At 35.5% G+C, this 22,783-nt stretch overlaps 1 protein-coding gene across 4 annotated transcripts in view; it reads left to right on the top strand.

The window, feature by feature from the left end:
* Positions 1 to 21,923, top strand: part of LOC127858550 (CKLF-like MARVEL transmembrane domain-containing protein 4) — a 46,867-nt gene extending 24,944 nt beyond the window's left edge. For 3 of the 4 annotated variants that reach the window (XM_052395765.1, XM_052395764.1, XM_052395766.1), the window contains exons 2-5: positions 5,272 to 5,414; positions 6,543 to 6,713; positions 10,393 to 10,491; positions 16,089 to 21,923. In XM_052395765.1, the coding sequence (XP_052251725.1) occupies positions 5,337 to 5,414; positions 6,543 to 6,713; positions 10,393 to 10,491; positions 16,089 to 16,241 (501 nt within the window). In that variant the 5' untranslated portion in view covers positions 5,272 to 5,336 and the 3' untranslated portion in view covers positions 16,242 to 21,923. Of the gene's footprint in view, positions 1 to 5,271; positions 5,415 to 6,542; positions 6,714 to 10,392; positions 10,492 to 11,358; positions 11,455 to 16,088 lie in introns of all 4 variants that reach the window. The other variant, XM_052395767.1, reaches the window with a different exon arrangement.
* Positions 21,924 to 22,783: the final 860 nt, after the last annotated feature.

The following is a 22,783-nucleotide window of genomic DNA, read 5'->3' as shown; positions in this document are numbered from 1 at the left end:
AATCCCGGATACGTCAGTTTGTTTGTTTCAACTTTTTTTCTTACTATAAAAATTAGTTAAGACTATTAAAGACATTAAAGATGTGTAAGCAATCATATCTAATGACATTAGAAAAAATGCCAAAATCTGTTGACAATGCTCTTAAAGACATGGATGGGAGTGAGATTTTGATTAAATTATCTTAGTTCCACAACTTGTTTCATATTATGCCATCATTCCAATAAATATGTTCCTATAATTTTTGGCTAACTTTTTGCAAACTCAGTTATGTATTTTTAACAAAGTGAATCTCTTTGTATTTGATTTTGAGATAATATAATTAAGGGATCGTAACAGTATTATTACAAATAATAAACAAAAACCAGGAAAACAAATATATAACTTTGACCTTATCCTCTGAAGGAGAAAGTCCTTCAATCTGGTAAATAGAAAGGGTGAAATGATAACATGTATTCAAACAAAAGCATAAATAAACGTCTAGCCAATCAGGATAACATTTACATACAGGCATTGGCTTGCTCGCAAAATACCAAGCTCCCTTCATACATATTTCTGATTTTCCAATTTATATAGGATGGTTTGCAATATTTCATCAAATCTTGTTTCATATATTTGTCTTTGTTCCAAAAAAACTCTTCTTTTTGATAGCCTTTTCGATTTTCATTAAGTCAACTGTTTCTTCAACATTAACTTCAGCATAAACTTCCCTGTTTCTTTCCAATAAATGGACTTTCAACTCTGTCGGCGATCTCGTTAATACCTCTAACCCTAGGCGCATAAAGTCTGACTTTGACATGCTGGAAGCCTATTTAAAGAATAGAGTTGTGCTTATATTGCCTTTAGAAACATGTCGGATCATGCACTCGTATTCTATGAAATAAGCTGCTGTAAAGACTGCAGCGAAGTGATACAATTTTCTGCTGTGAAACTTATCTCTTGCAACCGAACAGCCTGTTTAACTTGCAAATCCAAAACATCCACTGGATTGGTGTGCAAATGATCAATGCACTCATCTCTTCACATAAAATTCTTACAATTTAGAGTAAAAATTAAGCCACAATCAATAACCATGTAGCACCTCCCGGTAGGCAGAGTTTTGTATCACATTAAAATCAATATAAGCCAATTGAAATGCTCAGTTAACCTTCATTATGAAATATCGCTTTGAATGACCAATCACAACAATCTGCATGCTTCTATTTAAATGTAAGAATACGCATGTCTCAATTGAATAAACATCCATAAAAACTTTCATCCGTTAGGTAACTGGAAGTATCCAGCTTAATTTTTTTTTATCCATAGAATTATTTTTCTTGTATTATGTGTACCTATATATAAGTGTGCAGCTAGTTTTGTTAGCAAATCATTGAGTAAAAAACTTAAAACAATTACCAGGTACCGTTTGTGCTCTTTTCTTTAACTTGACTTTGTTGTTCAGGAATATTGTTCTTATTAAATTTTTAAAATTTAACATTTATTCAATATAAATGAATGCCATTTTTGTTAAAGAACTGTTTGTGTTTGATCATGAATGAACATTTAAAGTGACATCCATGTGATACAACTTTATTAATTGTACCTATTTCATGTTAAAAAAACACACAATTTGTGCTTTCATTAGAAATGTCAAGTTCCATGCATGGAAAGCATATGTGTAGCAATAGAGTGAATGTGTGTGTTACCCAAGTTTATGAGGTCTTTTTGGGTCTAAGGATTCATTTTGTGTGGGCCAGGAGTGTATCTTATCACTCTTACCTAATTAAATGGCTAGACTGAAGAAATATGGCACGAATTTTTGAATTATAGTTGTATTTTCCAGCTATTTAGTTATTACTGGAAGATTTTCCATTTTGGTTTGGCCTTGTGTGTTGTTGGGGAACTCCAGTGTACCCGAAGGAAACCCCATCTGTCTGGTCTGGTGACCAATATTAACCAAACATGGTATCTATAATGGAGATTTAACCTTTGTCCGTATGTGCAAAGTGCATGAACCAACTACTGTGCTAGCTGGACAGCAGATGTAGCATAGGAACATGTTTTGGTGCTAAATACAGTCGAAACCTGATGGCTCAAGCTTGCTAGGACCGACAACAAAAGTTAGAGCCATCTGAAAAGAACCAACTGATTTCTAATTTAGCTATGTTTACTAACATGAATCTGCAATAGATTTACATCTCCAGTTGCAGAGTATTCATACTAAGTAGATTCCATATGACTTTCTGCTTTTGAATTAATAAGTACCAAATATATACACATGTACTTAATTATTTTGAGTAATCAATATTTTTTTAATAGTATCACATACAATCAAACAAATATGATATTATAAATATATATTATATCAGCCCATTTTTTCATAGAACATTGACGGGTACATGTAAGGAACAAAGCTAAGAAACAAAGCATTCATAAGCATTATATGCACATCCCTGAAATATTAAACAGCATGACATGTATTTTTATGCTCCCAGAAAAATTTTCGGGGAGCGTATAGTTGCCAGTTTGTCCTTCCTTACTTCCGTCACACTTTTGTTACAGTTTCTCATAGCACCTTCAATACTTTACCGATCTCTTTCATATTTGACATGTAGGTGCCTTGCATGGACCTCTACCTTTTGATGAGGTTTGAGGTCACTGGGGTCAAGGTCAAGGTCACCAAGGCTAATAATAGATTTTTTCGTCACACTTTTGTTACAGTTTCTCATAGCACCTTCAATACTTTACCGATCTCTTTGATATTTGGCATGTAGGTGCCTTGCATGGACCTCTACATTTTGATAAGGTTTGAGGTCACTGGGGTCAAGGTCAAGGTCACCGAGGCTAATAATAGATTTTTCTGGCACACTTTTGTTACAGTTTCTCATAGCACCTTCAATACTTTACCAATCTCTTTCATATTTGGCAATTATGGTACCTTGCGTGGACCTCTACCTTTTGATGAGGTTTTAGGTCACTGGGGTCAAGGTCACCAAGGCTAATAATAGATTTTTCCGTGACACTTTTGTTACAGTTTCTCATAGCACCTTAAATACTTAACCAATCTCTTTCATATTTGGTATGTAGGTACCTTGCATGGACCTCTACCTTTTGATGAGGTTTGAGGTCATCGGGGTCAAGGTCACCAAGGCTAATAATAGATTTTTTCGTCACACTTTTGTTACAGTTTCTCATAGCACCTTCAATACTTTACCGATCTCTTTCATATTTGGCATGTAGGTACCTTGCATGGACCTCTACCTTTTGATGAGGTTTGATGTCACTGGGGTTCAAGGTCACCGAGGCTAATAATAGATTTTCCCGTCACACTTTTGTTACAGTTTCTCATACCACCTTCAATACTTTACCAATCTCTTTCATATTTGGCATGTAGGTACCTTGCATGGACCTCTACCTTTTGATGAGGTTTGAGGTCACTGGGGTCAAAGTCACTGAGGCTAATAATAGATTTTTCCGTCATGCTTTTGTTACAGTTTCTCATAGCGTCTTCAATACTTTAACGATCTCTTTCATATTTGGCATGTAGGTACCTTGCATGGACCTCTACCTTTTGATGAGGTTTGAGGTAACTATGGTCAAGGTCAAGGTCACCGAGGCTAATAAAAGATTTTTTTAGTTGGTTATAAATACATTGATTGACAAAGCGCATCATCAGGGAGTATCCATAAGTTTCACTGATATTCTTGTTTTTATTTGCTTTTTTTTTTATGCCCCCTTTCGAAGAAAAGGGGGTATATAGTTTTCGCACTGTCCGTCAGTCTGTCACACTTTTCGTGTCCGCTCTCTAATTCAAATAGTTTTCATCCGATCTTTACCACACTTCGTCAGAAGTTGTATCTAGACAATATATAGGTCAAGTTTGAATATGGGTCATGCCGGGTCAAAAACTAGGTCACGGGGGTCACTTAGTGCATTTCAAGGATTTAGAATGGTGCCCGCTCTCTAATTGAAGTAGTTTTCATCTGATCTTTACCAAACTTGGTCAGAAGTTGTATCAAAACAATATCTAGGTCAAGTTCGAATATGGATCATGCCGGGTCAAAAACTAGGTCACGGGGTCACTTAGTGCATTTCAAGGATTAAGCATGGTGTCCGCCCTCTAATTAAAGTAGTTTTCATCTGATCTTTATCAAACTTGGTCAGAAGTTGTATCAAGACAATATCTAGGTCAAGTTCAAATATGGATCATGCCGGGTCAAAAACTAGGTCACGGGATCTCTCAGTGCATTTCAAGGATTTAGCATGGTGTCTGCTCTCTAATTGAAGTAGTTTTCATCTGATCTTTACCAAACTTGGTCAGAAGTTGTATCAAGACAATATCTAGGTCAAGGTCGAATATGGGTCATACCGGGTCAAAAACTAGGTCACGGGGTCACTTAGTGCATTTCAAGGATTTAGCATGGTGTCCGCTCTCTAGTTTATGTGGCTTTCTGATTTATTTTGATATTCTAAGTCATTTTTATGCCCCCGAAGGAGGGCATATAGTGATAGGACTGTCCGTCCGTCTGTCCATCCGTCTGTCCATCACACTTTGCGTTTAGATTTCGAAAAATGCTCATAACTTCTATGTCGCTTCAGATAGCAATGTCATGTTTGGCATGCATGTGTATATGGACAAGGCCTTTCCATACGCACACAAATTTTGTGACCTTGACCTTGAACTTAGGGTCTGCGTTTAGGTTTCGAAATCTGCGTTTACGTTTTGAAAAAAGCTCATAACTTCTACCAAGAGTTTATAGGGGGCATAAGTCATCCTATGGTGACAGCTCTTGTTTAATTTAAGAAGGACATGATGTATTGATACAAAGTTTTCTATTCCATAAGTTGACAGTACATGTTGTGATGCAGTCATAATATTACTGCATCTACAAAAAACACCAGATTGTATACAAAATTTCATCTTTTACTCAAATTAATTAACAATATGTTTGCAATTATAGCGAATCTTAAAAAAAGTGCTCATAATCGATTAACAGATTTATGCGAACCGAAGCAAGTTCAAGCCAAACGACCAAAAGAACGTGTGAAAACTGTGGCCAGGACTGTGAAAACAATTTGAGCCATCCAATTATTCAACCCCCACAAATTCGAGCCATAGGACAGAATTTTATATGAATTTATAGCAATACAAAATCAGTGCTTCGAGGAAAGTTCGAGCCAACTGAAAATTCGAGCCAAGCGAGTTCAAGCCATTAGGTTTCAACTGTGTAGATGTTAGCCCGTTTTTGCATTACACAGCTCAATAATAATCTAGTACTGTTTCATACATTTCAGATATCTCTATTGCTTCATATAGTGTTTAACCAGTCTACTAGTACAAGAACACACAACGTGTCGGGATGTCATCTGAAGTTACTGTGGGTTTCGACAGAGGCTATGTTAAGTCTATGAGAGGCATTTTAAAAGTGTCAGAATGTGTAAGTAAACTTTTTAATTTGCTTCGAAACAAGTTGGTTCAGATCTGCTGTCATCAAAATATATGTATAACTGTTAAACAGCAGTTAAATAAGTAATAATACAGCTTTCGAATAAACATTTTACTGGCTAAAAATATGTTAGAAGTTTATTTAAATTTATTAAATTTGGCAATATTTGTATGGCATAATTTTTAGGAACTAGCACTTGACATCATTTAAGAAAGATACCTTGAATATCCCAAAGATGTTTACAAGTATACAGTGTGGTATATCCCCTATTCAGCATCACTAGGCACTCACCATATACCTTTAACCATTTACCACTGAGATATGTATTTTCACACTTGTGTAGTCCCTTGGAAAGTTATATTTAATTTAAGTCCTTTCTTACTAGATCCAAGTTTTAAAGGTTGCAGTTTCAACACTTAATTACTGCTGAGCAGCAAACAACATAAAACCTCAACAGACTGTGAGTTACTCGTAGGCTGTTCTGTTTTTATGCTGATTGCACATAGCCATTTTCACTTTGCTTCTGAGCGGGAAAGGGTTAAACAACTTTGACACAGCTGTTTGTCACGTAAATTAAAATGCAAACACACTGACATACTTATGCACTGTTGTTCAACTTGGTGATTTGTTGGTTTCATGTGTGCCAGTGTCTGGATCAACTGGAGTGGCTACTGCTGCTCAAGGGAACAGTGTGGCACAACTATTCTTTTTTAAATTAAGCCTATCCTTCTCAGAAGCAAAGTAAAATGGCTATATGAACCCAGCATTAAACCAGAACAGCCTGCAAGAGACTCCCAGGCTGTTCAGGTTTTATGCTGTTTTGCTGCATATCAGTATCTTTATAATATGGTCAGAAATGAAGCTTTAAAAACTCGAATCTAGTTAGAAACGTTTAAAATTTAATTTTATAGTCCTAGGGACTACAAATGCGTCAAAGTATATCTGAGTGGTTAGGGGTTTAATTATAAAACAAACACACTCTAGTAGACTATTTCAGGTTGTAGACATGCTGGGTTTTATCTGTGCCATTGACTGGATCAACTAAAGTGCGGCAGACTTTTTTCATTAAATTTTAGTAAGCAAACACTTCAAACCTAATCAACTAGTTCTTTATTTCAGGTTCTAGACATGGTGGGTTTCATTTGTGCCAGTGTCTGGATCTACTGGACGCACGCAGGTGGGGCCTGGGTACAGTTTGTGACCATCTCTGCGTTCATCACCACCCTGATACTGTATATACTGCATCTGTTTAGGATCATCTACAAGCTGCCTGGACCATGGGGGCTCATTGTGAGTAGACCCTTTCAGTTTGTGTCACAGTGTTTGGCATATTTGGTTCAGTTAACCCTTTCCCATTCAAGGGGCCTTTTCACGTTTTGGGAAATTGACAAAATTTTAAAAAGTTGTTTCAGATTCGCAAATTTTCGTTTAAGATATGATATTTTTGAGGAAATAGTAACACGGAACATTTACCATGCAATAAAATATCCCTTATATGCATATTTTGACGATTTGAACACCTGAAAATTACAAAGCGTTGCAACGCGAAATGATTGAATAATTTGGAAAGTTCTGTAATGTGGTTATATTTTGGGACATAACAAGGATTGCTGATATAAGTAAAAAATACATCCGTTCATAGCACGAGCACGGTTGGTCGAGTGGTCTAAGCGAGAGACTTTACTCCAGGACTATGGGGGTCAGTGGTTCGAGCCCAGTTGAGGGTTACTTTTTTTCCTTTTTTTAATTGTAATCTTGTTTTTTGTACTGGAGATTTTTAGGTCAAATCCTAAAATTCATCAATATAAAGCATTTAATGACAAGCTTCAATACATGCCAAAATCTGTGAAAAGGCCCCTTTCAGAAGCAAAGTAAAAATGGCTATATGCAAACGGCAAAAAACCAGACCAGCCTGCGAGTAACCCGCAGTCTGTTCAGGTTTTATGCTGTTTGCTGCTCATCAGTATCTAAGGGTTGGAAATTCAGCCTTTTGAACTTGAATCTAGTAAGAAAGGTCTTAAATTAAATATAACTTTTCTAGGGACTACAAATGCAAGACGTATGTTAGTGGAAAAGGGTTAAGCAATGTTACTTTGACAATGGCATCTGCATTTAGACTTTGCATATATTTATTGGTTGTTGTAAGTACAGTAAGCAAAAAATGTGCATAATTTTAGTGCTTGTGAAAAAACTTACCTCAAAATAGTATTATTTTTAAAGCAATACTTTTCTGTTGAATGTATAAACTTGTTTAATACTGGTAATAATGCTATCACTTACATGGTTATGTATTTACAGGAAATAGTTATTTCTGCATAATTACTGTGGGTAGTATTGGATTTTTTTCATTCATTAGTGCGGCTGACTGTCTGCCTATTATTGTGCCAAATCCGATTGATTTGTCTTGGCTATGTTGTGATATATTTACTGTACTTCAGTGTACTTATTGATCAGGATGTGCATAACTTCTCTGTAACTGAGTATTGTTCATTGTGGAAACGCACATTTAATTGTTCAATCTGATTTTATCTCCTGTGACTTTCCCTTGTTACATTTAATTATTCAATTTTATCAAAGCTCAGGTGACTTTCCATTGTTTAATTTCTGTTTACCCATCCTTGCATAATTGTATGCATATTAATAATGCCATTATGAAGTTATTCTCAGCCATAGTTTATGCACATTTACTCATACTTTTGAACTTTATGGGCATTAAAAGCATTCTTATTTTTATGTCCCCCACTATAGTAGTGGCTAGTGGGGGACATATTGTTTTTGCCCTGTCTGTTGGTCTGTTGGTTGGTTGGTCTGTTGGTTCGTTTGCGCCAACTTTAACATTTGCAATAACTTTTGCAATATTGAAGATAGGAACTTGATATTTGGCATGCATATGTATCTCATGGAGCTGCACATTTTGAGTGGTGAAAGGTCAAGGTCAAGGTCATCCTTCAAGGTCAAAGGTCAAATATAATGGTCAAAATCGCTCATTTAATGTACACTTTTGCAGTATTTCAATATTCAAGATAGCAACTTCATATTTGGCATGCATGTGTATCTCATGGAGCTGCACAATTTGAGTGGTGAAAGGTCAAGGTCAAGGTCATCCTTCAAGGTCAGATGTCAAATATATGTGGCCAAAATCGCTCATTTTATGAGTACTTTTGCAATATTGAAGATAGCAACTTGATATTTGGCATGCATGTGTATCTCATGGAGCTGCACATTTTGAGTGGTAAAGGTCAAGGTCATCCTTCAAGGTCAGAGGTCAAATATATGTGGCCCAAATCGCTAATTTTATGCATACTTTTGCAATATTGAAGATAGCAACTTGATATTTGGCATGCATGTGTATCTAATGGAGCTGCATATTTTTAGTGGTGAAAGGTCAAGGTCAAGGTCATCCTTCAAGGTCAAATATATGGGTCAAAATTGCTCATGTAATGTCACTTCTGCATAATTGAAGCTAGCAATTTTATATTTGAAATGCATGTGTATCTCATGGAGCTGTACATTTTGAGTGGTAAAGGGTCAAGGTCAAGGTCATCCTACAAGGTCAAACGTCATATAGGGGGACATTGTGTTTCACAAACACATCTTGTTTTTTCTGTTTTCTAATTATTTACTTATTGTTTTTTTGTGCTCATGTTTTGTCTAGTGATTGTATAACCAAACATTTAAGCTTGGTCAGACGTCCATTGATTGGACTCAATTTAATTTCTGTATTCATTATTGATGTTAATTAATATTTTCCTTCATAACAGTCTGTGTAAGGTAAATGATAGCAAGCTATATACACCCTAGTCATGCCAAAATGGGTCTAATGTAATATGCGGCTTTCATAGCTTCAGACTATCCTGCGCAATCAATCAGTCTGGTAAGGAGCTTTACTTTCTGCAATAAAGTCTTACAAGGTTTCGTGGTCTTATTAGCTAAAAGGGTAGCTTCTTGCAAGACTTGGCTGATACAGATGGCACCTTACCCATTTTTGCACAACCGGGAAATATTTTTACTATATTTATGTCATATTATTGGGTTAGAACTCAGCACTGACAATTTGATGAAGCATTAATGTGGGAAGTTACTTAATTTATGCTTGCATGTTTTGTAGATACAGCAGGGGACAGAAGGATCTGTCTGTGAATAGCCTTCTATAAACCTTACTTTGTATTTGATTTCAGGTCAACAGGTCACGTTTTTAGATCGACTGTTGATATAATAGCTTGAGCAATACTGCTCAGTCCTTTGTGGGTGTATGGTTAATGCCATGATAAAAATATTAATTGAACTTAATTGTAGATATTCGGGTAATACCATGATAAAAGTTTGCAGACTTACAACCTTATATCTCAGTTTTTACTACAGGTATTTGATTGAAACTTTGATCATTAGGTTAGGTCAGTGACAAATACCCATAACTCTTTCCTGCTTATTAGCACACTTGTGTGATACTTAGTTAATTGTGTTAAATAAACTGTTACTACTAAACAAATTCTTTGAAACTTAAGGTATGACTTTACAGGTCAATAGTTTTGGCCTCTGACTGAAGATGGACATCACACTATTAAAGCGGAAGAATAATTGAGAATGCTGTCTTCGGGCTGAGGCTTTTGTTATGGAATTTCACTTCAGTATGTTACTTGATTAAAAGTCTTTCATTTGAGATCAGCGAAATGAAAAAAGGATCCTGTATTATTATACCCCCACAAGTAAAGAATTCAGAAGCGATTACATTGAAACTCCAAGTATGTTTAAAGGACACTTGATTCATCTTCAGTGATTTCTTTGCGCTTGAACATAGCCGACAAAGTGTTGCTGGGCCATACGTCTAGTGTGTCATGAATGTCTTGGTAATGCAATTCCAATATATAATTCAAATTATTCAATACATGCAAAGTACCAGTAGTTAAAATTATAGTATGCAAACCACCTGTATACAATTAACACATGGTATGTTTGTTGTTTGGTTTAGCAACTGATTTACTATGGAATCTACAGTCTCCTGATGCTGATTGCAGCCATAGTGTGTGCAGTTCGGGCTGTGCATCATTCCTCCATAGTTGCTGCTGCAGTAAGTCACTTATGTCAAACTGACAAGTGCTTGTTCCCCGAGTGTCTTGTTCATTTTATGAATGTTCCCTCCAATTGTTCCCTCCATGCCAGTTCATTGTTGCATGGCAGTCTTGTTTATGTTGTGAATCATTTCACCTGTCCGTTCCTCCATGTCTTCACAATGCAGCTTCTAATCAAATGCAGGAAAGATTTGACTTGGTGGAAATGTTGATTGTGCCCATTTAACTTAGTCACTAAATGTAAATATGAAGAAAAACATTGGTTCCGATCAGTCTAGGGTAAAATACTTAAGAAATATTCGTTAATATATGCAGCCTCACTTGAAGATAAAATGCAAGATTTTTGGGGAAAGGCAATAAAAAAGTAAAAAGAAAATAGATTTGACTGTTGACATCAAATTAGAATATTTGTTCTGCTTGTCCAGGAGAACAGACCTGACAACATTTCACAGCATATCATATTTGATGTGGCATAATAATGTTTTCTTTAATGTCAGATACTTTTCTGATTCAAACACAAATCTTCATCGAGAAACATGTTTGATTGGAATAAGAAGATTAAAGGATAAATCTTCCTGAACATTGTTTAAAGCTGCAATGTTTTGTTTCACTCTTTTATTTTTTTCTTCTTTCTGTATTGTTTTGTATTCTTAATTTTTTAGTTTATACCTTAGACCTCTGCTTTAATCCTTTACTTATTTTTCATATTTCAGCAGGGCAGAACATGTATTTGTTCATTACTAACAGAGTTAAGAGATATGAGAGCAGTTATTGCTTAGGGCAATAATTGCGGCTGAACAGGTTCATCTTCAGTCACAACAAAAATATACTGACGTTATACAAGTGTGTTTTGCTACTTAATTCAGGAGTTGATCTACTATGTCGTGTTCACAATAATGATGCTGATAGCTGCCATTGTGTGTGCAGCGCGAGCATGGCATAGTTCTATCATAGCGGCAGCGGTAAGTAATGTGCAGGGAACTCTATGTAACTTTCCACTAGAATGCTAGCAAATCTATATCACGTTTATCTACTTCTACTACATTGTGTGTGCCAGAGTAAGACCCAGTCAGCTCATTTTATTAGAGAACTGGACTTGAAATCATGATTTTGTGAATTTGAATTACAGGTCAGCTAAATTAATACTGGTAACTTTGTTTTGGGATAAGTCATGGAATTATTTCTATGGCCATTCTTCCCCTGCCTATGTTGACTATGCCTCTCCAGGAAATGTGTGAAGTACCGTAGCTTTCCACGTATAGCGCGCTCCCGTGTATAGCGCGCAGGCTGTTTTTTAATTGCAAAAATGGATCAAAAAATATTTAAAGACAATAAAACCACCAAATCGGACCGAAAATGGCCCCCATTTTACTATTGCACAATCCAATAATCCGGGGCATTGGAAAGCTTAATTAAGCATTCAAAATAGGAAGCGTCATTATGATTAGGAGCATGGGTTGCATAGCACTATACTTTTCTGACAATTTTGTAATTTTCTAGCAAAAGATTAACAGTCCACGTGCATTTCGTGAAAAACGTGAGAAAATAAGAATTAGTGTACATCCTGTGATTTTTCCTCGGGGGAATAAATCGGCATTACCGGTAAATTTGAATGTCGCATGGGAGACAGGGATACAGTTGTTGAGGTACACCACTGTTGAACGTTCAATATTTTTACACACAAAATGCAATTGCATATCTTCACGGTCTCAAGTTTCAATTAGTGTCTCAAATGTCAATTAGCGTCTTAACAAGTCGTGGCACATATTACTCAATAACATCTGCCAATTACGAAGTGCAAAGTGACCCCCTTTCACACCCACCGTTACCCGCAAAAAAGACCTCGTTCGCACCTACCCTTGCCTGCTCTCCGGAATGTCGACAACAATCCCCATCGGAATTCATCAATAAAGAAGTGTTAAAACACAAACAAAGAAATGTCCGTAAGTTTATTCAAACAGATTTATTTTTGACCAAAACTTCTTCTACGGCATTCATATCTACCAGTAGCGACTTCTTGTTGTTTTGACAATGGCCCCTCAGTCTGTACGATTATAGGGTGGTAGTTTTCTGGAAAAAAACATGGCGGCCATTTTTATTATTTACGATTACACAATATATTTATTACCAATTTAGCAGCCAGGATAGCGTTGTATCAATGTATAGCGCGCACCAGCTTTTTAATTTGAATTTTTTTAGGTAAAACACTGTGCGCTATACGTGGAAACCTACGGTATGTTAACTAAATGCTGTTATATTATTGAATTAGTCAGCTTTTGTTATCACCTTTTGTCTGTTATTTGTTTAGCGTTGTGTATATTCCATAATCCAATTTTACCTTGTGAACACTCTTAAGGCAACATGTATTGCCCAAATCTTCATGAACCTTGGTGAAAACCCTTGTCCCAACAAAATATTGGCAGGGTTTGAAAGGAGGTCACGTGGGGTCAAAAGCCAGGTAATTGAGCGAATTAATTTATAAGTTTGTGAACACTCAAGAGGCCACATTTACTGCCTAATCTTCAGGAAACTTGGCCAGGATATTTGTCCTTACTATATAGCAACAGAGTTTGAAACTGGGTCATGTGATGTTAAAAACTAGGTCCATGTATCATGTAAAAGAAAAAGCTTGTGAACACTTGATAGAGGCCACATTTATTTCCCAAACTTCAATCTGTATGAAACTTGGTCAGAATATTTGTCCCTATGATATCTTGGCTGAGTTCAAAACTGTTTAATGTTGGGTAAAAAAATAGGTAACTAGGTCAAATTGAAAGTTGTAAAGGCCACTTCTATGTCCAATCCTCATGAAACATGGGTAGAACATTTCTCCCAATGATGTCTTGACCAAGTTTGAAACAGTATTGTGGGGTCAGAAAATAGGTCACCAGGTCAAATCAACAAATAGCTTGTGAACACCATAGAAGTTACATTTTTTTACCAAATAAACATGAACATTGCTCAGAACATTTGTTGTAATGATTACTCCGCTGCTTAAAAAATGGTGATGGGCCAAAAAAACATAGTCCCTATGAAGCAGGGTATATGTTCTTTTCTCGCTATAGTAAAACTATTTGGACACATAGAGGTCATATTTTTTACCCACACAACATGGAAGTTTCACAGAACAATTAAAAATTGTATTGTTATGAAATCCGGGCTGAGTTTCAAAGTAATTGTGATTGTATGAAAAAACATGGCCTCCAGTTGTTGGGGGCAGTTTTCCTTATAATTCTATTGTGAGAGCTGATGAATACTTCCTGCTCAGTACAGTTTAGTTGCTTGTGGTGTCAGGTAAGCACCTTAGGGCCTTGTGCCCTCTTAATTTTACAAAAATGTGAGTGTTGAGTTAAGTTGTATTACCTATAATTTGTTTTGAAATGTAATGGCATGCTTCAAATGCTTTACTCCATTTATATGTAACTGTTGACTTTTTTCTCCATATATTGCTTTCAATATATATTTTTTTAAACTTTTCTTATTGTATATATATATATATAGTGGAAATCATAATCATTGTTTTTATGACATATTTAATGTCAGTCTATTATTTACAATTTTATACTTTAAATCCCTTATTTTGTTAATATGTCTGTTTGATGTTTTCTTGTATATAAATAAATAAATAAATAAATAAATAAAACTGTATTAAAGTCACTTGGCTGTTATGTTTGTAAATTCCAAAATGCCATCTTAGTACATATACATGTAGATAGACTAGATCATGAAGTGCCTGAAGTCAGAAAGGACTTTTTGTGCATGTGTGCCCATTTCTGTTTTTATGCCCTCTTTCGAAGAAGAGTGGGTATATTTATTTGCTCATGTTGGTAGGTCGGTAGATCGGTCAGTCCGTCCACCAGATGGTTTCCGGATGATAACTCAAGAATGCTTAGGCCTAGGATCATGAAACTTTATAGGTACATTGATCATGACTGGCAGATGACCCCTATTGATTTTCAGGTCACTAGGTCAAGGTCACAGTGACTCAAAATAGTAAAATGGTTTCCGGATGATAGTCAAGAACGCTTAGGCCTAGGATCATGAATCTTCATATGTAGATTGATCATGACTGGCAGATGACCCCTATTGATTTTCAGGTCACAAGGTCAAAGGTCAAGGTCACAGTGACTCAAAATAGTAAAATGGTTTTCGGATAATAACTCAAGAATGCTTAGGCCTAGGTCATGAAACTTCATTGGTAGATTGATCATAACTGGCAGATGACCCCTATTGATTTTTTAGGTCACTAGGTCAAAGGTCAAGGTCACAGTGACTCGAAACAGCAAAATGCTTTCCGGATGATAACTCTTGAATGCTTATGCCTAGGATCATGAAACTTCATATGTACATTGATCATGACTGGCAGATGACCCTATTGATTTTCAGGTCACTAGGTCAAAGGTCAAGGTCACAGTGACTCAAAATAGTAAAATGGTTTCTGGATGATAACTCAAGAATGCTTACGCCTAGGATCATTAAACTTCATAGGTACATTGATCATGACTGGCAGATGGCCCCTATTAATTTTCAGGTCACTAGGTCAAAGGTCAAGGTCACAGTGACTAAAAACAGTAAAATGGTTTCCTGATGATATCTCAAGAATAATTAGGCCTATGATCATGAAACTTCATAGGTACATTGATCATCATTGGCAGATGACCCCTATTGATTTTCAGGTCACTATGTCAAAGGTCAAGGTCACAGTGACAAAAACTGTATTCACACAATGGCTGCCACTACAACTGACAGCCCATATGGGGGGCGTGCATGTTTTACTAACAGCCCTTGTTAACCAGGTTTTATGAAGGAAAAAACTGGTTATTAGATTGGGGAATGCGGGCGGGTTGGCTGGCGGGCGGAACCAGCTTGTCCGCTCTCTAATTATGATGTTTATGAAACTTGGTCAGAAGTTGTATCTAGACAATATCTAAGTCAAGTTCGAATATGGGTCATGCCGGGTTAAAAACTAGGTCACGGGTTCACTGAGTGCGTTTTAAACATTGAGCCTGTTATCCACTCTCTTTTTCAAATAGTTTTCATCCGATCTTTACGAAACTTGGTCAGAAGTTGTATCTAGACAATATCTAGGTCAACTTCGAATATGGGTCAGAAACGAGGTCACGGGGTTGAAAAACAGATTGATTCTGAAACAAGGGGGGTAATTGTGATGAATAATCAGTAGCAATGCACATTTTAAGTTGCAGTTGTCTCCCTTTATCGGACTTTTTTTGTGTTGAAAACCTGGTTTTGTTACAATTTTGTCCATTGTTGAATTATAAATTGCTCTAACATTAGAAAGTTAACAAACTTTGGGTTGCAATTTTATGATTTCTTTATCAATAAGCCTTTACTATTTATTCTGCCTAACTGTATACATGTATACTACATAACTTTTAGACTTTAAGTATGATTTATTGTAACTTTAAAATGTTTGTAAATATATGTATATACAGACAGATGGACAGACGGATGGACAAAACAAATGGATAAGGCAGACAGACATACAGACAGACGGACGGACGGACAGACAGACATGTTTATTTTTAATATACTTTTGCACATAGCTACATGTGTAAACAGCTATGTTACATTTCAGATTTTCACATTTCTGGCAACGGCTGTGTATGTCGTGGACACATTCCTGCTGTTCAGAGATTGGCAGTCGGGCTCCTCGACAACCACAACTATGACTGAGACCCGCACCACCACAACCACTGAGACCTATGATGAAAAGAAAACCACTTACTAAACCAGTCTTGGTTTGATAGTTAACCAGTCAGGTGTTAAAAATAACCAGTCCAGTTTTTGCAATGTACTTATAACTTTTAATCTGCTGTTGATCTTTATCAGTTGAGTTTTTATAGTAAATAGTTATACAAATATAGAATATGAATGGATGTGGGGTTAATTGATATGTAAAAAATTGCCTTAGTAAAACAGGTGAAGTCATCTGGTTTGCTTTACCATTTAAAGTCCCTTTGTTAGTAAAATTAAAAACTTAAGCATCTTAGTTCTTTAGATAAATATGATATATTGAAGGTCTTTTAGAGTTAAAAAACATAATATGTTAAGGTCTTCCAGTCTTGGCTATTAAATGTTATTATAACATTAATACTATGCTTATTTTATCTAACATTAGTTTTAAAATAGTTTTTTTATTTTAGAGAAATGGCATGCATCTATCGTTACTATAATATAGTATAAATTAAATTAAATGCCTTTTGGCAATTATTTTTTATTAAAAATTTCACATATTTTAACACAAATTGTATTGTAATGAATATGGGATAAAGTAATTTAGGGTTAATTTCGTCTAAATAAAGCTTTGATTATCAGCTTTGTGTTAAACTAGCATTTGTAAACCTGTAACCCACTGCTTTGTTACCTTTCTATTATATATAAGGACTTAATGTGGTAACCTTGTTTAAACGTAAAAACGCATTAACGTTAAATATCAGTTTGAATATGTCAGATTTGTTATCTTCTGACCAGTCAAGTTAACTATATTGCTTCCCAGTTTAAATATGCAGTACCTGCATACCAAAGCTGCTATAGATAGTTACAAGTAAAGTATCACTCATTTGTATGAGATTTCATTTATTGTGCCAAAGACCAGATAAGATTAAGACTCGGCAAAAGATTCATTTTAATGAAGAATCCCTATTAAATATGTTTTCATCATTTTAAACATACTCATACATAACTGCTTAAAGAAATGATGCATAGTTAAATGTTCATGATTCTGGAAACATTTGTTTTTTTAAACTCTGTTTTCATTTGAGGATGGCAATGAAGAGTTGAGCTCTATAATATGACAGGCATCATCCAAAAAACTGCCATCCTTGCAGTATTGCCTTGAGCTACCCTGTCTGCTCATGAGACTACAAAATCTTGCATGGATATACAGCGGCCAGTGTAGCTTCAGACCAGACTGCTTGATTGCATAGGCTGGACTGGAGCTACACTGGCCGCTTAAATAGTTTAACCGTGAATAGGTTAGTTGCGGTTAACAAGATAAGTCTTTAAATATTATTTAAATATGAAAAAAGTTAATGGCTTAAAGTTTTGTTTTTTCTAACATTAAAAATTATGATGTCTTAAGCAATACTTGTATCATTTGAATGTTGAAGCAGACTATTTGCTTTTTGCATGGATATATTATATCCTCGGTTTATTTTTTATGCTCCCCGAAATAAATTTCGGCGGAGCATATAGTTGCCAGTTTGTCCTTCCTTACTTACTTACTTCCTTCCTTACTTCCGTCACACTTTTGCTACCGTTTCTCATAGCGCCTTCAATACTTAACCAATTGCTTTCATATTTGGCATGAAGGAACCTTGCATGGACCTCTACCTTTTGATGAGGTTTGAGGTCACTGGGGTCAAGGTCAAGGTCACAGAGGCTAATAATAGACTTCCTTCCGTCACACTTTTGCTACTGTTTCTCATAGTGCCTTCAATACTTCACCAATCGCTTTCATATTTGGCATGTAGGTTCCTTGCATGGACCTCTACCTTTTGATGAGGTTTGAGGTCAGTGGGGTCAAGGTCACAGAGGCTAATAATAGACTTCCTTCCGTCACACTTGCTACCGTTTCTCATAGCGCCTTCAATACTTTACCAATCGATTTCATATTGGGCATGTAGGTACCTTGCATGGACCTCTACCTTTTGATTAGGTTTGAGGTCACTCGGGTCAAGGTCAAGGTCACTGAGGCTAATAATAGACTTCGTTCCGTCACACTTTTGCTACCGTTTTTCATAGCGCCTTCAATACTTTACCAATCGCTTTCATATTTGGCATGTAGGTACCTTGCATAGACCTCTACCTTTTGATTAGGTTTGAGGTCACTGGGGTCAAGGTCAAGGTCACCGAGGCTAATAATAGACTTCGTTCCGTCACACTTTTGCTACTGTTTCTCATAGCGCCTTCAATACTTTACCAATCGCTTTCATATTTGGCATGTAGGTACCTTGCATGGACCTCTACCTTTTGATGAGGTTTGAGGTCACTGGCTCAAGGTCACCGAGGCTAATAATAGATTTTTTAGGTGTTTATTAACACATACATTGACAAAGCGCATTATCAGGGAGCATCCATCAGTTTCACTGATATTCTTGTTTAAATAAATATTTCTTTTTAGATCTGAATTGTAATTTATCTGGTTTATACTTATGTTCATATGTGCAAGTTTGTAAGTTTGAATTGCTAGTTTGATTTTCTTTATGTTTTTATTAATACAGCTTATTGACTTTTATAATTTATTCATTATAATAAGTTATTTTATTTGTTTTGTTTATATTATTTTTTGGAATCTTTGATCTGCAATTCTGCCGGTAAGAGAGCAGACACCTTAAGAGTATGTGGTCTTTTTCTTCTTTATTTACATTCTGATGGTTAAGATATACAGGTACAATGTTTTTTCATTTTGCTGATATAAATTGTTAAGGTAATAGAGTTTAAACATATAGTGATTTACTGGATCTCTTTTTTGAAAGTATTTAAGATTTTAAAAAGGAATGGTTTGACTTTATTGAAGTAAGATCATGTGCAACTTATATTTTAAGTTGAATCTCAATGTAAGCCCCCCCCCCACATGTTTTTTACATTTCAGTGTGAAGTAACAAAAGATTTTGTTATATGGACAAACAAAATTGTTGACAAAAGATGCAATATTACCAGATTACCAGAATCACTTTATAACAGAATCATAATGTGGGTTAATAAAAGTCAATAAGATTTTATTTTATTTTGTTAATTATTTGTTAAATTGTGTTCCTGATACAAATTTAAAACATGTGCCATTAATGTACACAAGATTGACTGTATAATGTTGCGGTTATTATCCAATACTATCTGTCCCCATTTTGCTCTTGCCTTTCTGCTCTGTATTGTCTAAAATGCCTGTGTCAAGTAAACACATGCCTCTTTTCTTTCAAGTTAACACGTTTACTCCACATCAAAGGTTATAATAAATTATACCATAAGTTCTTACCATTTTCAATTCAAGTCCAGTTTGTTTGTAGCCCAATACTATGTTTTGTTCTAGTCACAAAAAATTTCTTTTGAATTTAGTATAATGTTTGTGTTTTCAAATTTTCAAAATAGATTTATCATTGTTTTCAAGAGTACATTTTAGTGTTGCTGCAAACCAATTGTATTCATTAAAAGTTAGCTTGTGGGTATGTTGGTTTTTATGTTCACTAGCAACAACTCGTTTAACAGCTATACATGTTCACAAAGTTTTGGGTACAAGTAATAATTAAAATACTTTTAAGCTCAACATTTAATTGAAAAAATTGAATAGGTCACAGTCTGATTCACTGGATTTGGTGCCAGTGGGGTCATTGTTACTAAAAAAAGTTTCTACATGTACTTGATAACTTATATTTAGATGGAGTTGTTTTCTTATTGTAGGTAGCTTACATGCAAATGTATGTTTGGATTGCTTTTGGAGCAAGTGGGATAAAGATCACTGTGACTAAAAATAGAAATATAGTTTCCACTCAATACCTTGAAATTGAATGGAGGTATTGTGCTGTAGATTTGTTAGTCAGTCACAGCTTATATGCAAACCAAGGTTGGGATGGCATTCAAGGCCAGTTGGGTCAAGGTCACTGTTACTTAACCCTTTGCATACTGGGAAATTTGTCTTCTGCTAAAATGCTGTCTGCTGAATTTCTAAAATTAGCATTTTCTTAAAAGAAAATTTCCAAAGAATACTATAAGAATAGCAAATAGTTTGGATCCTGATGAGACACCACGTTCTGTGGCGTCTCATCTGGATCCAAACTGTTTGCAAAGGCCTTCAAAATTCCGTTCCAGCACTGACAGAGTCAATCTAGAAGGGTAATATGCTGCAATCTTCTTTGTAGGAAGCCAATATGCAAACCTTGGCTTGCTTGCATAGTTCATTAAATAAATTTGTATACATTCAAAAATCTAATTGTTTTGCATGTTCACATATTGTTTTAATTTTAAATTAAAAAACACAAAACTTTTATTACTTACAGGTATTTAACTTCAATTATGTCTTTGTAGTCATTACATTTGACAAGTGATAGAAAGTATGCATATCAAAGGGGAAGTAAAGGCGAAGTATGCATATCAAAGCGGTAGTACAGGCGAGGGCCCTTTCTTGTGACAGCTCTGGGTTATTATATGGTCATAAATCACTGAAGGTTGAAAGACTCAAGCTTTCAATAGAAATTATTTCCAAATGCACTGATTTCAGAGGATACCGATTACCTATTAAAGCTTTGTGTATCTAAATAGTTTTTACCATGCACATTTGACTGCTTGATATGGATTACAAACCTCTCAATTTTACTTGCATTATGTGACCCAGCCAAGTGTGGGGGTATGTTCTTCACTTTTGTGACAGTTCTTGTTTTTATCGAGTAGTTGCTTTTACTTTGCCTGGCTTGAAAATAATACACACGAGTGTATGTGGAAGTTCAAAGTACTATTTCAGCTAATAATTAAAGTGAATGTAAATGTTGTATTGTGTCTCAAGCTGTTGTATCAGTATAACAATGTAAATGTATAGTGTCAAAGTACACAAAATGCTTATTTGTATTCATATGTATAGGCTTTTCCTAGCAGAATATCCAAAATATAATATATTATACTCTTCTTCATCAAGTGAAAATATTTAAATTCCATTTAATACCCTAATATTTCAGCAATAGATTTTCAGCCGATTAATGAACCAGTATCCATTACTTTTGTGTCTACAGATGTATTTGAAGAGAGGAACAAATCATGTACAATGCTCAAGTATTAATTGAGAGTTTAACATGCAGCATGTCTTTTCCCATGCTGGACTGGACATTCCAAACAATCATTTAATTTTGCCAATAGAGATACTAGCAACACCATCCTCACTAACATGTTTGGCAAAACTCAGTAAACCTGCATTCATTTATAAGCTCAACAACAAAGTGTTTACACTTCTCTTAAAATATATTTTAAATAATTTTTATTTATAACTTTCTGTTTGGCTTTACTATTCTTTGCATTTGTAACCACATATCTATCCATCCAAACAAGTGAAAAACCAAGTGTAGTTTTTTTCCGTATAAAATTTGACTTTTTATTCCCCTTTTCGAGGATGCATTTACTTATTTTCCTCATTAATAATAATGCTGGTCAGTTTTCATTGAAGTATCGTGTGAAGAGTTAACTTTAGAAATGCTTGTTTTGCAGGTTTCATTGTGGATATCATATATGGTTTTATGTTTGTTTTGTTCATTTACCGGCAATATGCCAGTGTTTGAACATTTATTTATTACCATTACCTTATGCTTTTCTCCACCATATGTATATATTGCTTCTATAAAATATTTACATAATAGTTTTCTTGGGTGTATTGTTTTGTATTCTGAAATTATATAGTCTTAAAATTCTAATAAATGTGTTGTAGAACATTGCAGTGACTTGTTCTTTGTCCCTCATTTAGTTGCGACGCAGTCTATATCCTGTGGCAACGCCCTCTATTGTATTGCTATCTAAATCATGATTCAACCTCTTATGGACGTTTCAATGTGTTATTTTTCACATTAGGCAACCAAATAAATCTATACATAATGTGAACCTTCAGCTGCACCAGCAGGAGAGACACCTTATTTTCTCACATGGGACACCTTTTTATGCCCCCGGATCGATAGATCGGGGGTATATTGTTTTTGGCCTGTCTGTCATTCTGTCCCAAAACTTTAACCTTACAGTAAAGTTTTGCAATAACTTTTGAAATATTGAACATAGCAATTTGATATTCGGCATGCATGTGTTTCTCATGGAGCTGCACATTTTGAGTGGTGAAAGGTCAAGGCCATCCTTCAAGGTCAAAGATATGGGGGACAGTGTTTCACAAACACATTGCTTGTTTTATGTAATATAACCATTAAAAATTATTTCATCTTAAAAATGTGCAAATAGATTTGGGAGGGTTTTGATGGGCTGCCTTTTAGCTCACCTGAGCACAACGTGCTCATGGTGAGCTTTTGTGATCGCCTTTTGTTCGTCGTCCATCGTTCGTCGTCAACATTTTGTCTTTGTTTTATGTTAATCAGCAATTAAACAACAAACGGGCCATATTAAAGTGTTTCATGTGACCTGATGAACTGAACTGTTAGCCCAAAATCCTGCCCCAAACAGATTGTCACACTATCAGTTGCCAGCCTTGCAACCACAAGTTTACATACAAAGGTCATATCGGGATTCGAACCCGAAACCACCCATGAGCCATCTACTGATACCGGCCTGGGTTGCTCTACCAATTAAGCTATC

This window comes from Dreissena polymorpha, chromosome 14, assembly GCF_020536995.1.
Source record: "Dreissena polymorpha isolate Duluth1 chromosome 14, UMN_Dpol_1.0, whole genome shotgun sequence".
In the NCBI taxonomy this organism is placed as follows: Eukaryota; Metazoa; Mollusca; class Bivalvia; order Myida; family Dreissenidae; genus Dreissena; species Dreissena polymorpha.
Note: the sequence above shows the minus strand (reverse complement) of the source record. Positions and strands in the feature narration are given on the sequence as shown.